Here is a 15,792-nt window from a genome sequence, read left to right as displayed (position 1 = left end):
TGTACCTTTATATTATTGTGTCCTTCAAGAGGCAATTCCACGGTCATACTTCTTATTATTGTAAAGACAGTTTTAAACCAAAGCCTACAGAAAAAATTAAATATTTTTCATTATTAGGTTCACTGACACTTTTATAAAGGCTCTAGAGATATACTGCTGTGATATAGAGATTTTTTTTTTAATTTAATTTACTGAAACGTTATTGCAGGACTTCATAAAAGAACACTCTTTAGAACATACTAGCACTATGCTTCATATTATGCATAATGTAGAAGATTGCCAAGCTTTTATAAAATATGTTTATCATTTCTTAATGTGATTTATTTGCCTTTTGTTTAGACTACTGCATGGTAAAGTTTATTTTGTGCATATACTTTTTATTTTACTAATATATTACAAGCCATATCTCAATGACCCCTGTACATTTTTCATGCTGTCTTACTCCCAATGGCCTCTGTGCATGTAAGTAACCTGTCAAGTGACAATGCCTCTTTATTTGCTTCTTACTGTTTCCTTTCAAGAAGTCCTTTTCTTTATTAGCTAGTAACACAGAAGCATTAAAGTTCAGTCTTTAAATGTGCCCTGTATTCCTCATATTTTGTGTATATTAAAAAATCATTTTTCTTTTGCATTTGAAAACCCTACAATCATTAGTTAAATCCATGTAGATTAAAACACATCTTCTCCATGCTGCTAATTTGTGATGAAGGCATTAATATGTATCATTTCTGTGGTTTGTTCCTGTTGTTTGTATCTAACATAATGTGGTTTTGTTCAAGAAGAAAATTAAGGATTGAGTTTTTCTTATTATTTTTAAGTGGTAGAAGATACTTACAGGCCTTGATGGTTAGAATGGTAAAACTGTTTAACATGTTACAAATGTTTAACCCTCTCTAACATGAAATTAATTATTAATTAGTTTAAATAGCGTGAAGTTGCAAAAAGGACAGTAGTAAGAATTCCATGTTTGTGAAATGAAAGAAAAATATTACTAAATTCTTGCTTGTAATATTTGGGGAAAGGTTGAAAGAGATTCTTTATGATGAAATTCAAAATACTTCAAATGGACTAGGAAGTTTTCATATCTGTATCTTTCCAAAGTCTTAAAGAGTTGAGTACGTCAATTGACTAATTTGTAGTTTGACTAAATTGAAGCAGTTGTACTTCTCTAGGATGAAAAGACTGCTGTTGAATTGAAAAATTTCCCCTATAAAAAGAAATACATTAAGTTAAATCCTTTGCTGCTTTAACTGGGAGTTTAGTACAAGGAGCATGTGCTTTCTGGTAGGCTCCACAGTCTTAATGCTGATCTTGGTGGCTGGAGGCTTCTGGAGCAAGCAAACTAAAGCTTCCCCCCACTGCCTACTTTCCTAAGGGGTTTTGGATAGGGGGAGAGGGATATATCTGTACTCATCCTAAAAGATGGCTGGGATATCATAGTTGAGGGCGAATACACCAGTTTAGGACTTGGAAACGCTCAAAGATCCCATACTTTAGATGCAGTCTCTCCTCCCTTATTTTTATAATGTGAATAAATACAGAACTGAAAACTCTTGTTTGTTATTCTGCTCACAATTGCTGATTGCTGTAATTTTTCTAAATATAATTAAATGCCTCCTGGCTTCTTTTTCCATTAGAATTCTGTAAGAATTACCAGCGATGATGTGCTGTTGGGCACAGGACTAAGCTGTTTTTAATGAACAAAACTTGATTTGTCAATCATTATATACCTTGGCAATTGACAATAGATTGATAGGCATGATTCATCCAATTTCAACTGCAGTTGAAATTATTTCTGATATAATACTTTTACAATTTTTCCCTAAATATGGTGGAGGTTCTTTTATGTAATGACATCACTTTTCATTAGAATTCTTCATTCTCTCACAAGTTTTAAAAGCATGTCAATTTAACTAGCACGTGTGTTTAAAGAGAACTCTAATTACAGTTAATATGGTGGTGGTTTTGAAGAATAAATACCACAAAGTATTAATACTCTCTATACATTTCTCATAGATCTCAAAACATGATTATGAAAGTATTCCTATCTTTAGTGTAAATAGATGTTCTCATATTGTGTTCATGTTGGTCACTGTCTACAGATTTTTCTTTAGTATTGCTATTTCTTAGGAATGCAAATGTGAATGGCATGCTATTTTAGCTAATTTTTGTGGTCTGCTGAATACTGCATGAAAGGACATGCAAACTTTCCTGAGCATTTCAGTAGCTTTGTTACTGCTTTTTAACAGTTTTTTAAATGAACACTTCTTTTAAAATTGCATAATGAAATGGTTTTATTTTCCATAACATATTACTTTGTATTGTAAATCTAAAACTTGCTAAAATTATAATTTGTAGCACAATTAATTATCACCCTCTGTATGTCTTTTTTTCTTATCCCTGTGGGGGTTTCTTTTGTGTTTTAGTGTTTGATCAATTAGATCTCGTCACATATGAAGAAGTAGTAAAACTGCCAGCATTCAAAAGGAAAACACTGGTCTTACTAGGTAATTTTGAGTTATTATTCTGAACATAACAGCATAGTTTTGAGCTCCTTTTGGTGGAAAATTTATAATTCATTTTTGTGTTATGGATTAGGTGCACATGGTGTTGGAAGAAGACACATAAAAAACACACTCATCACAAAACACCCGGACAGATTTGCTTACCCCATTCCTCGTAAGTAGCAATGTTCAATGTACTGCAAAACTGTTTGTATCATCCTTGACAACACATCCATTGTACTATTACTTGTGTTCAGTTCTGCTGAGACAAATCCTGTCTTAAAGGTGGGAAATGTGATAGGACTAGGTATATTTCTTCCTTTGTTTTTTCAGAGGGAGGGGTAGTAAACACCACCACTTTTACGTTGAATGTGTCTTAGTATTCACGAAACTTCTTATTAGAATGAAGGCTAAAACATTTTTTGTTTTTCTGTGCCAATTTTACATGTACAGCTTAGATAATATTGGAACAGCCTTGATGTTTAAAACTGTGTATAGTTTCTGTGAGAAGAAGTGTAAACTGAATTTAGAGGAACCCTTTAATGTGTACCTATCTGAATGTTTTAAATTACTTTTCACAGCCTAGCCTTGAGGACTGATCTTATACTAAAATGACTTCAAGTTTTCGGAGATGACAATAAGAAAAAGAAAACGCAATTAACATCACTGCTTAAAAGTGGGTTGTAAGAAAAGCACAGGAATGTTTTTTCTCTTCCAAATAATCGCTTATCAATACCAAGGCAGGAATTGCATATATGATCTCTTGGAGGTGAAACCTTTTTTCACAAGCTAGGCATTCTGAAACAAGAGCATCCAGCAGCTAACTCTGTCCACTCTATTTCAGGCTAACTTCACAAACGCCATACATGGCTCAGAAGTGACACTGATGACCATTATGCATTAATTTAATTTTCTTTATACCTTCTTAGTGCTTTACTTTAAAAATTCACTTAGGTGTTTTTCTACCTGTAAGGATTTTATTGCTGCTGAAAAGTATTATTTTTAAGAACTTATCTATAAACCTATTTGGAAGGGGAAAAGTATTAGTTGGCTGCTGATTTAAGTTCCTCAGGCTTGCTCACTAAGGACTTAGACAAAGACCAGTGCCAGCAGAAGGAAAAGACCTAGTCCTTTTGAAAGCATGAGCCATTAAAGCACCCCAGCAGCAATGTGAAACTGCACGTTTGTCACATTGCTATTTATATCTAGACACTAAAATCCTGGATTAGACATGTTCAAAGTGCAGTGCCAGGAGTATGTGATGCACATTGTACCTATGTTATTCAATACAGACAAGGTTATATGGGGGGAAGGGAGTAATAACCCCGCAAAGATGTTCTCCATTACAGAGAACTAAAAGAGTAATAAATGTTTTACAGTATGCTTTTCACCCTGTCTCTCTCAAGTACTAACTGTATTGCTGTGGGGAGGTAGAAGCTGAACTAGTTATTTTACCTTCAAATACCCGTTAAAATGGACTCACCTATAGCATGACAACCATGCCTTAGATTGCCTGCATTAGATTCCTGCTCTGTGGAAGCACTGAAATTGCTTCACTGATTCTATAAGACAACTAAAAAGACTAGACTGCAAATCAGAATGAAATTCAGGTCTTTAAGCATCAGTATGCTGTTTAGATGCCTGTTTTAGATGTTGCCTGACCTCCAGCCCGACTCCAGAAGAGCAATGGTCTCCTTTAATTCCTGTGTTACATCTAATAGTCTTATATGGATGTTTCAGATTTAATGCATTTAGGGCATTTAAAATAGAACTTTGTGCTGGTGTTGAGAGACCCAAATTACTTCCTTATGTTAGTAATATAAATATATCATATAAAAATGTATCACATACACTTTAAGTATTATGGGAACCTGATCTGTCTTTCAGACTCTAGGTAATTAGATTTATTCTCTCCAACTCCTAGCAATGGATTTTACTGCATTTTCTGCATTCCTTTACAAAACCATAGTAGGAGTAGGTAGATTTTGAGATAGGCCTTAAGTTGGGTGTGGAGTTTTGGCTAATGTTTGTTATCTCTTTACTGAAAACCTGATCATAAAGGTGATGTCACACATATTAGTAGTTAATTAAAATGATTAGTAGGCCATACATCTCTTACCACACAGGTCTGAAGAAGCAATATATTCTAAAAGTATGTTATTTCTAAGTACCTTTCATCTTGTTGACCACAAGTAATTAGGCCCTCACCTGCTTTTTAGACTTACACTTTTGCACTCAGAAGAAGAAAACCTCATAAGAATTTAAGTAAAAAAAGAAAAATACAAAAATGTTTTTACAAAAGAAGAGGATTTGGAAGAAATATGAGTATGTAAGTTCAGTAGACCTAGAGCAGCAGTGAGTAGTATAGTGATATTATGTAGTTTATACAATCCATTGGTTTTTAATTCCTTAAAATAATATCTGTGATTTATAATATTTCTATAGAACTTTTCATCTCTGAACTATGCTGTAAGTAATCTTTAGAACACTGCTAATTAATCCTCAGAACAGTAATAGGTATAATTAAAAATGGAAGATGAGTTCCATTTTTTTATACTTTATTTGAAATTATGATAGGGTTGTTGGAAGCTGTGGGATTAGATTGGGAAGAGACATGGTGTTTCAGATATGTCACCAACATAAACATGTTAGTGGAAAATATATGAGAGTACATCAGTTTGTGAGAGAATATTAGAAGAAAGAGAAACAAGTGGATATCAGCATGCCTGTGAGGAAGAGAGGAACAGATGGCCTACAGAATTACAGAATGGTTGAAATCCCTACTTCTGGAGATCATCTGGTCCAACTCCATGCTCAAGCAGGGCCACCTAGAGCCAGTTGCTCAGGACCACATCCAGATGGCTTTTGAATATCTCCAAGGATGGAGACTCCACCACCCGTCTGGGCAATCTGTGCCCATGCTCAGTCACCCTCACAGCAAAAAAGTGTTTCCTTACATTCAGATAGAAGCTTCCATGTTTTAGTGTGTGCCCATTACCTCTTGTCCTGCCATTGAGCACCACTGAGATGGCTCCATCTTCTTTACATGCCTTCTCTTTAGATACTTGTACTTGTTGATGAGATCTCCCCTGAGCCTTGTCTTCTCCGGGCTGAACAGTCCCAGCTCTCTCAGCCCTTCCTTATATTAATATCACCTTTGTACTAAAAATATTTTGTATTTTCTATTTTCAGACACAACCCGACCTCCAAAGAAAGATGAAGAAAATGGGAAAAATTACTACTTTGTATCACATGACCAAATGATGCAGGATATATCAAACAATGAATATTTGGAATATGGCAGCCATGAGGATGCAATGTATGGGACAAAACTGGAAACAATACGAAAGATCCATGAGCAGGGACTAATTGCAATACTTGATGTAGAACCTCAGGTAATTAATTAGAAGTATATGAAAATCATCACAAATCCTTCAACCTTATTTTAGTGAGATATATTTATTTTTATTAATTGCACACTAGATAAGTAATGCGTACAGTGATGTGGAACAGAAGTCCCTGAAACATCAAGGGGTGTGTGTATGTGTGTATATATATATATATATATATATATATATATAAAAATCCATAAAGTAGAATTCCGGTAACCCTCTGGTTAGAAGAACATACAGCAGAAACAAATTCATAGTTTAGCTTGATATACAACCACTGTAGCTTGAAAATCCACTTACTGTGTAACTTCTTACTATATTAGACTCATGTCCAGTGAAACATATCAAAACAAATAATTGTGATTGCCTGCCTGGAGTAATGTTTAGATATTTTCAAAATTTTCTCTTTGATGCTGTCATATCATTATTGAGCATTGTCAGAAACATTTATGGAAAATCATGGGAATTGATCCTGTTTGCACAATGACCAGATCAGTGTTGTTACTTTATAAACTCATTTCTGTATTGTGTCATACTTTTCAGAATTGTGCAGGAAGGAAAATCAAGATATCAAGAAACACTAATAGGTTTTTTCACACAATATATATAAAATCTCTAGTGGAAAATTCTGATACATTTCCTTTGAAACATCCATGTAGTCATTACTTTCAATTCATGGGGATGTATTTATATGTTTTGTTAAGCGGAACAACATTAATATGGACAAACTTTATGTTTATATTATTCTAGCAGATTGAAGGAAATGGGAGGAAAGACAAATTAAATTGTGAGTGGTGTTATCTACTTAGAATTGCTGCCTTCTTTCTTTTTTGTGAATGGATTCAGGCAGTTCAAATTCTTTAAGAATTTAATAACAGAAATAAGATACCTGACTAAATTATTTAGGACGGTTCACATAGTATGCAGATATGCTGCTATTCTGAAAAATAAAATCCCATATTTAAGACTTTTCAGGGAGAGCAGCATTTATAAGTATTTCAAATGGAGCAGCTGTTAAAAGCAAACTCTCTTGATAAACCTTTTCAACTTGCATTATTCAGAAGCCACTGAATTACAGTTCACAGAAGCCACTTTAATCTTTGTTAGAATGTATTTACATTTGGTAGTAGCCACCTTTGCTTCACTTCCTCCAGCATGTGTCCAGCAAGCCTGTTTCTTAACCAGCTTCCTCATACATCCATCTCAGCCCATTAAGGCCAGCCTGTTTGTGGATTTATTCCTAGTTATACCACTTGCCTGTTTTCCCTTGGGTACTCTTAGTTATGTGAGTTTTCTTGATTTTTCACATATGGGGTTTATCTCTTGTTTAGAGGGGGTTGGCATAGATGGAGATAGATGGAGGGGTGGGGGGGTGTCAAGCAGTAGAGACAAAAATCTCCTTAGCTTGGGAAAAGATGGATTGTGGGTTTTTGTTTGGGTTTTTTTTTAAAAAAAAAAAAAAAAATCTGGAGAAGACAGGAAGTGGAAGGAGCAAAACAAACCTGACCATTTGTAGTCCTAGTTTCATCTTGTCTATCCATTTGAGTTCAGCTGAGGTATGTTTACTTGCTGTCCTGCACTTCAGTCTACTTTGGATCTGTACCAGAGTTTTGTGTATGGCAGCTCTGTGTGTCACTCAGTAAATTATGACTAAGCCAACTTTTAAATGAAATCTTTTTTCTTTTGCATAGATTTTGTACAGAGGACTGGTGCTGCATTTACTGCATTGGTGCTATGATCACTTCTTAAAAACTTCACTATGCTTACTTTTTAAAAATTCCAAACCTCTCATACCACATTTTCATTTGATTGAGACAATAATAAAAAGTGTTGGTAGGTAGAAAAAAGATGAAAAATGAAATACTAATCAATATTTATTCTAAAGTAAAGTTGGCTCTTTTCCCTATTTATGGCATGGCTGAATTTTTTTAGCTGGTGTTAATCATTTAGTTTAAATGCAAACAGAATTCTGCACTCTTTGAGACTGTATGGGAAGAGCCTTTCTGAAAATACGAAAGCTTTCATTATATCTTTTGTTTCTGTGACTAAACATTTCATGTTGATTGCTGGGGGATTCTTCTAAAGTATCTGATGGTTTTTTTTCACCTAGGCATTGAAGGTCCTGAGAACTGCAGAGTTTGCTCCTTTTGTTGTTTTTATTGCTGCACCTACGATTACCCCAGGCATTAATGAGGTATGGCATGTTGCAATCTAATGTCCTATCAGAGACAGAATTAAGGAGGAGATTCAAGTATGCAGATAAGACTCTAATTATTTCCTTGTCTGTAAATGGAGAGGCAGAAAGACCATTGTATGGCAGCATTATTAAGTTGATTGAGATGGTTTTATAGTTCATTAACTGGTTTTTCTAATTCTAAATATGAACTTCAAGTTGAAGGATCCACATGATTTACTCTAAAAATACATATTCTTTTCTTTTATTCTCTGTCCTAGCTCAAAGACCCATTTCCAAATCCTTGACAAATCATTAGCACAAATTACTCAATTCTGAGTTGCAGTGCTAGCACTAGATTACAGATGGCCTGAACTGAAGAAATGGGTATGCATGACTGCTGTCCTCCCACCTTTATATTTTAGTATTTCTTCTATACAGCAAATACATATCAGAAATAGACATTAATTTCAAAGACTGTTCTCTGAGAATTGGAGTTTTGACCAAAGGGGTAATTGCTTATGGAATAACGTTAAGTATTCATGGAGGTCCACAAGCTGAATTTCCTGCTTAGCTTTTATTGAGTATCTGCTCTGCGGAATGCTACTGATTTCAAAAATTATATCAAGCAATTCTGGATTTAGCTCACAACAGGGCATATGGTATTTATATGAACACTATCTGCTCAGCCTTTTTTAAACCATGATATTAAGGTATTTAATCAATTGGATTTGACCATGAACCTGTTCCAGATCACCTAGATGTCTCCTTGATCACAGACAAATAAAGAAGCCCTGTCTCTACAGCCTCTTTCTATAGAACTGTAATTACAATATCATAAGCATGAAACTATGACATCACTGCAGATGCTTGCAGGAAAATAAGGAGCAAGACAAACATATTTAAATGCAAATACCCTGAATGATTATTAATATAGCAAGTAGAGAGTGAAAAATACTGACCTCAAGCTGCAATTTTCCTAGCAACTGAGACATTCTACTTGTATGCTGTTGCTGAAGGGAGTGATTCTTTCTAACTTGCTTCTAGGACATATAATGCCAGTCTTTGCTGGCCAAGGCACTTACCAGATCCTTTAGTGAGCTACTTTAGTGCAAAATTGGAGATTTTTGTCAGTTTTCAAGCAGCTCACAAAGGCTTTCACAAGCACCAATGCCAGAACAAGCAATGAAAGCATATAGCCAGGAAGAGAGATGGGAGGGGGAAGAAGGATCTTTTAACTTTCACAGCAGTAAATTATGTCATTTCACTGTGTCTTACGGACCCATACCCTAACTGGTAAATGTCAAGAGTGTGCAGATGAAGATCTCTCAGAACATCACAATTTTCAGTGTTAGTGAAGTGACAGTTCGTTTAACTGCTGGTGTTAGTATATGCTGTAAATCAGTCCAGTCTTGAGAAAATACTAAAATTTTGTATTCTACACTGAATTTGCCTTGTGCAAGCAAATGGCATATGGCATCACTAAAAAATAGAATCGTTCTTAGGATGTGTCAGGCAAGCATTGTGCTTACAGCAGCACTCAGGCAGCCAGGTGCCCTGCGGAATTATGTAATTGCCTGGGTTTGTTGCCTCCATACCTGTTTCTCAGTTCCTAAATAGTCTAACTTGGCCTCACTCATCTGCCAGTGGTACTTAACTTTTAATCTTCCATAGGATATAATACAGAGACATTTGGGACGGTTCATATGAGGGAGAGAATGTTTTCCATGGTACACTGGGAAGAGGACAGAAATGTGCCTTGTATAGTAGTGATGGGGAAATATTTGTTCATGTCAAAGAAAAATTAGTAGAAGGATTATGTTCTCAATATTTGCATTACAAGCTCTTGTGACTAAAGTCTGTGCACGCAGGGTTTCACTCAGGCACATGAACTGCTGAACTGAGGCCACACTTACAAAGCATGCTAATTTATCAATCAATTAAACCTAAGGAAAGGGAGGGTCAGGAAATGGTAATGGCAACAGACCTTACCCAAATACAGGATCCTATTTTCCACGGTGAAGGTTGATATGTAAATTGTATCTGTGTGTCTGCAAGGCAGCAAACAAGGGTGTTGAGATTGTGTGTTTCGTATTTCCCATTCATGCTTCCTTTTCAAAAGGTTCATTTGCATAATGAGCATCCCTTTCTGTTTATCCTCTTATCCTGCTTTGTTTATTTTACTTACACTTTTTGGGAACACTTCTGTAAATGACTGTCCTTTTTTCCCCCCCTTACGTTTTCTTAAATTTCATCTTTGCTTTTCTTCTCATTTTCCCGCACTCGTATTAACTGTACATAGCTGCCAAAGTGGTGCAGAAAATTGCCTGTAAGTACCAGCTAGGGGCTGACAAGGTAGTCCTGGTTATTTCTGTAGTTTTAGAATGTAGATATGCTCGTTCCCATTCAACATTACTTTCACCACTGGAATAAAAATTTAATGTAATAATGATTTCAGATGTCTGCACTAAAGTTATCTGCTAGTCAAAAGAAACTAGAGAGTAGAATCTCTACTCTTACAGCTGTACATGTGACCTTTGTGGTAAAATCAGTGCAGAGGCCTGATCTTAATAAGTATCTCTCTTGAGACACTTTAGCCTATCATAGACCACACAAAATACCTCAGTACTCAAGGACCACACAGCAAGAACTGAGAGACAAAATTTCCAACTGAATATAGCAGTGCACTATGAGCAATTCTGCAAAGCACAAAACCAATTTAAATCATATAGGAAATCTCCCAGCGTGTACTCGCCTGTCTAATCACAAAGAAAACTTAAATCAGGTTATTGCTGTGCTGAAAAAGAGAGGAGAGAGCATATCTGGAAACACTGGAGTAGTTCCTCTTTCCTCCAGCTGTTTTCTATATCCCATTGCCCAGACAGCAGCAAAGAGAGTTGACAGGGTCCACTTTTTTGATCTAATGCTTTATTGAGCCATATTCTTCTGAATTTTAGCTATGCTTTCCTCCCTTTCTACAGCCAAAGAATAAAAGAAATTTTTCTTAAGAAGTTTGCAGTCTACCAGCTGTTTAAATTGAGGAGAATTTCTTTCTGTTGCAGCAAAATCAGCAAAGGCCTGATGGTGTGTTTATACATTGTTGACAGCCTTAGAAGGAAATATTAGTAATTTCTTAGGCTGTGCTTTGACTGTCACAAGTGGCAGCTATTGTCCTATGTACTTTAAGGCCAGAACAAAATAGCCCTCAGAGACTGAAGATATCACTGGTGGCCATTATGCACATGGGAAAGATTTTGTGGATAAAAGCCATGCTTCACTCCTTTCTGTCCTAGCTGTGGTGAAGGAGAGAAGATTAAGAAAGTGAAGCAAATTCTAGTGATGGGAAAGAAAAGTCTTCCAGTACTGGACACACTGCAACTAGACCCACATAAAATCCCTGCTGCATTAGAGCTGGAGAAAGAAGAAAAAACAGATGTTCTTCTCCCAAATGTAAAACTACTGAAGCTGTGGCCATTCATTTGTCTGTCTGCAGCTAGCTGAACATTTTGATAAATATCTTCTTTCTTGAGACTATTGAGAACACAACTGCTGGAGAACATTCTTCTTGAAGAATGGTCTGGGATGTTCACTATTCAAAATTCAATTATGAAATTTTAGAGAAATTGAGAGGAACTTACTACAGAAAAAATTTTGAGGAAATGTTAGCTTTGAAGATGAATTTTGGTATTTAAGACTTACAGACACAGAGGAAACACTTAGCCAAGTCTCCTGTTGTTTTGAATGTACAAATAGATACTCTGTCACAGAGTTGAAATTTGGTTCCAGAATAAAGCAAAAAGCAAGAACTGTAATCTCTTTTCTTTTTGCAAAACATGAGAAAGCTATTTGAAAACTGCTGCAATGGCCTATCCCAAACTTACTACTGCCTTTATATGAAAGGAGTAATGTTTTATATTTCTAACAGGCTAGGAAGTTCAGATATTCCAAAATGCAACCCACTTTGATCCCAGTAAAGTTGGATCTAGGAGAAGCAAAGTCAGAAAAGTATTAAATTTAATGAATTTTTGAAAACTATTTTTGTGGCATCTATGTGTGCAAGGTAAATATTAGAATTGATTCTTCTCTCCCTACCAGTTCTGGGTTTTAAGATTAGATAGATGTAAGTTGTTCAGATTTTATATTGTCAGTCACAGTAAGATAGATGCTTTAGTGAGAAAAGTTAATTTTCATATTTGTAGGTAAAGATGACACTGATGGGAAATTCGAATAGAAGTTAAAAAGCTATGTGTTCTAAGGCTTTGTGGGGGTTTTTCAGGTACCATTAGCCTTGTGCCATGAGATCAAAACTCTTTTAAAGGTGTGACATGATTTTGCTAAGACTGGCTTTAAATATAACATTAATCTTAGCTAGGTATGTTTAAAGCACTGAAAATATTCTGCTTGGCAAGTACGATTTTTTTTTTCCTTTGTAGATTAATCTAAGCGGAAAGGTTTAGATCATCTGCTGATAAAAATTGATGTCTTTTTTGGAATCTATAAGAAGTTAGCAGTTTACCTAACTAGGTTTTTGGTTTAAAGACACTGGGCCATATGAAATGTTCCACAAAAATAATAATATTAGTATTGATCGTTATTGTCCAGTTTGTTAATAGCATAAACTAAATTTGCATGCACTGGTATTTTCTGCAGAAGTTCCAGGCATCACTGGCAATGCATAATGTTCCATACAAGGAGTATCCCTTGTACAGAAGCACATGTGAGGAATATTTCTCTAACTTTGAATGAAATTTGTAGTGATTGTCAGATGAAGGTGACATCTCCCCCTCATTTGAGGCTGCAGCTTCAGGAGAGAAGCAGAACTGTACCTTTGGTACAGAACTTCTCAAGAAGTGGCTGATTTCTTAGCTATAGGGAAGGAGAACTATCTCAGTGCAGGTTGTTCCCTTCAGACCTGAGAGCGGCTGTTCCACAGCTACATGTCACTGTAACTACAAATTAAAAGTTAAAACAAAGTTAAAACAGAAAAAAAGGAGGGGGGGGGAGTCTCTTATTAGCTGGATAAAATTCCGTTCCCGATATAATTTCTTGTGAAAACAGCTATAGGCGCTGTGTCTGTACTTCCTGCAGCCTAAAACTCTGTTAGAATAAAGTGTATCCCGATTGACTGATGGAGTAGGGTGACCCTGTAGATACTACAGAGCACAGGAAGTCTATACGGTTCATTTTGATCTATATCCACCCCAGACCTGTGGGGTGAGAAGGACTTTGTTACTTTCCTGTGACTATTTCAAGGTTCCTGAAAGCAGCAAATTCTTTTTCTTTTTTTAAATTTCTAAGGGAATTTGCAGGAAGATAATTCAAACTTATAATTGCTGCAGAGTCCTAGAGAGAAGCCTTTTGCAATCCAGCTCTCTCAGAAAGGCAGACCTCACTGACAAAGCTGTAGCATTGCTGGCTGCAGAGTCCAGTAGCACACCCAGAAAGTAGGATGCACTTGTTTCTGTAAGGACACTGACACAAACCCCTATAGAGCACCAGTCTGCTGTCACTGGCCCTTCCTGAGCACGGGCTGCATGGTTCATCTTCAGGATCCCACACAAAGAGATGCTGGAAATGGCATGCACTGAAATAGGAACCAGAGAGTGAAGTGGAGTGAGAACTTCCTTATTAGTAAATGATTATTAAAGGAAGTAGGCCCAGAAGACTGATGCTGAACAGAAAGCATTACCAAAATTGGGAACAGCTGATACCTGACAACATACCCTGTCCTGTTTCTCATGTTCTTCCCTGGACATAAGCCCAATAGCTCATATTTGTGCACTTTGTATGTTTTATTCATATATGGTCTCCGTTGCTCATGTCTTTGCTGCTTTTTTAAGCTTCCATCCTCTGCCTTGCCTTTGTTAACTCGACTTGTGTTTTGTCACAAGTAATGTCAATAACCGAGTTCTGTTTGAATGTCCGCCATTTCTCCCATGTGATTTCCATAGATTTAGGTGGGGGAATCTAAGCCACCTAGGCCTCCCTAAGGCCTTTTTGACCATTTCCTTCTCTGTAAGCAACAGTTAGAAAGCTGTTGGAGAAGAGTACAAAAGGATCCAACTTGTCTCTCTCCCATTTTCTTTTCTGACTGCCAAACAGGATGAATCTCTTCAGCGCCTGCAGAAGGAGTCTGAAATCTTACAGAGAACATATGCACACTACTTTGACCTAACAATTATCAACAATGAAATTGATGAAACTATCAGGCACCTGGAGGAAGCCATCGAGCTTGTGTGTACAGCCTCACAGTGGGTCCCGGTCTCCTGGGTCTACTAGAACGGTCACGACAGAATTGAAAAAAAAAAAAAAATCTGTCATTACTGGGAACCACCTCATACATGGAAAACCTCTTTGTTATTGACCTTGTGTCAACAGGTCTTGGCCCCTAGAGACTACCTAGATGTAGTGTGACCTAAAATATAATTATTGTCATGTCCGAATAGATAGGAGGAGGGGGAAAAAAAAATAAACACTAATTTAAAGAGACAGTATCTTTTTTTTAATCATTTCTCCTAAACTTTAATAAAACGTATCTTTAAATATATGTATTATTCAGTCCTTTGGAATGTTATATTTTTGGAAATCATAGCTTTTTATTTCAAGGGCCCCTAAAAACTGCACAAAATAGATGCTGCTTTCTATAATCTATTTTAATAGTAATAATAATATGATTCTGTTACCTTAACTTGGGGGTGGAACACTACATTCTTTTTAGAGTCTGATTTTATGGATTGGAATACTTTCCTTTATTTATTTGAAGTAATTAGTCTAGTGGTTATGAAACAAATTCATAAATTTTAAAGGCCTTTTTTTGCTTTTTTTTTTTTCCCTAGGATAGTATTTTTAAGTACTTTTGTGTAACATCCAGATAATGTGATACTGTCTCTTTGAAGAACTCTGTAAAACTTTTAGAAATTTGAAATTGGGTCTTGACTCTTAATGCATGTGGACAGTCGCAAGCGTTCATGCCGTTGGTGTATCTGTGTTGATAAAACCTGTAATCTACAGCAAAGTACATTCCGTTTATGGGAACACGTACCCAAGGGAATAAAGTAAAATATTATTCTGACTAAGTTGTAAACCTATGCACATCCCTTGCATTTTGGGCAACTTTATAAAAAAAAAAAAAAAAACAACAAACTGATTTTTATTAATAATAATCATGTAGTGAAATGTGTTTGTAATTTTGTCTCAATTTAATTTGTTGTAAGGTGGGAGGGGGCAAATACTGGTTTCACCATTTCAGATCTGTGTTGTCTGAGAGTATTAACATTTTAATTAAGTTTAAGCAAAGAAATGCTGATTTTTAATATGTATGTAATTGTTTAAAAATGCACACATTTTAAAAGAAAATACTGTGCAATGAAGAAACCAGTTTAGGCATTGCGATAAACTGACTATTCCAAAAGACTCATCTACAACAGCCCTGTAAATTCCTTTAAAAATGATAATTGACTCTACAGTCTGACCAATTTTTTTTATTTTAAATATACTTCCTTTTATGTGTTCAACAATTAAATGCTTTTGGGTCCTTCATTTCATCGCAGGGAGTTTCAAGAACAAATCATTGACTCATACAGTGAGAAAAGGTTTCTTAAAGTCTGTTAAGGAAAGGCCCTTGTAGGGGCACAGCTGTAGTCTGTTCCAGGGGCTCTGATCTGCCTGTACAAGCACAAGTTCAACAAATTTAGAATTAGAGCAAAGCCAGGTAAGCAAATAT

General features: G+C 35.9%; 1 protein-coding gene across 14 annotated transcripts in view; it reads left to right on the top strand.

The window, feature by feature from the left end:
* The window catches only part of CASK (calcium/calmodulin dependent serine protein kinase), a 199,469-nt gene extending 183,878 nt beyond the window's left edge, over window positions 1-15,591 (top strand). For 6 of the 14 annotated variants that reach the window (XM_026841024.1, XM_026841586.1, XM_026841435.1 and 3 more), the window contains 6 exons: window positions 2,427-2,507; window positions 2,599-2,679; window positions 5,697-5,899; window positions 8,007-8,090; window positions 10,372-10,398; window positions 14,172-15,591. In XM_026841024.1, coding sequence (XP_026696825.1) covers window positions 2,427-2,507; window positions 2,599-2,679; window positions 5,697-5,899; window positions 8,007-8,090; window positions 10,372-10,398; window positions 14,172-14,348 — 653 coding nt within the window. In that variant the 3' untranslated portion in view covers window positions 14,349-15,591. The remainder of the gene's footprint in view (window positions 1-2,426; window positions 2,508-2,598; window positions 2,680-5,696; window positions 5,900-8,006; window positions 8,091-10,371; window positions 10,399-14,171) is intronic. The other 8 variants (XM_026841827.1, XM_026841673.1, XM_026841509.1 and 5 more) reach the window with 3 other exon arrangements.
* The last annotated feature ends 201 nt before the right edge of the window (window positions 15,592-15,792 follow it).

Source organism: Athene cunicularia, assembly GCF_003259725.1.
Source record: "Athene cunicularia isolate RWA chromosome 1 unlocalized genomic scaffold, athCun1 chr1_part1, whole genome shotgun sequence".
Taxonomy (NCBI): domain Eukaryota; kingdom Metazoa; phylum Chordata; class Aves; order Strigiformes; family Strigidae; genus Athene; species Athene cunicularia.
This window is presented reverse-complemented; position numbering and strand designations above follow the sequence as displayed.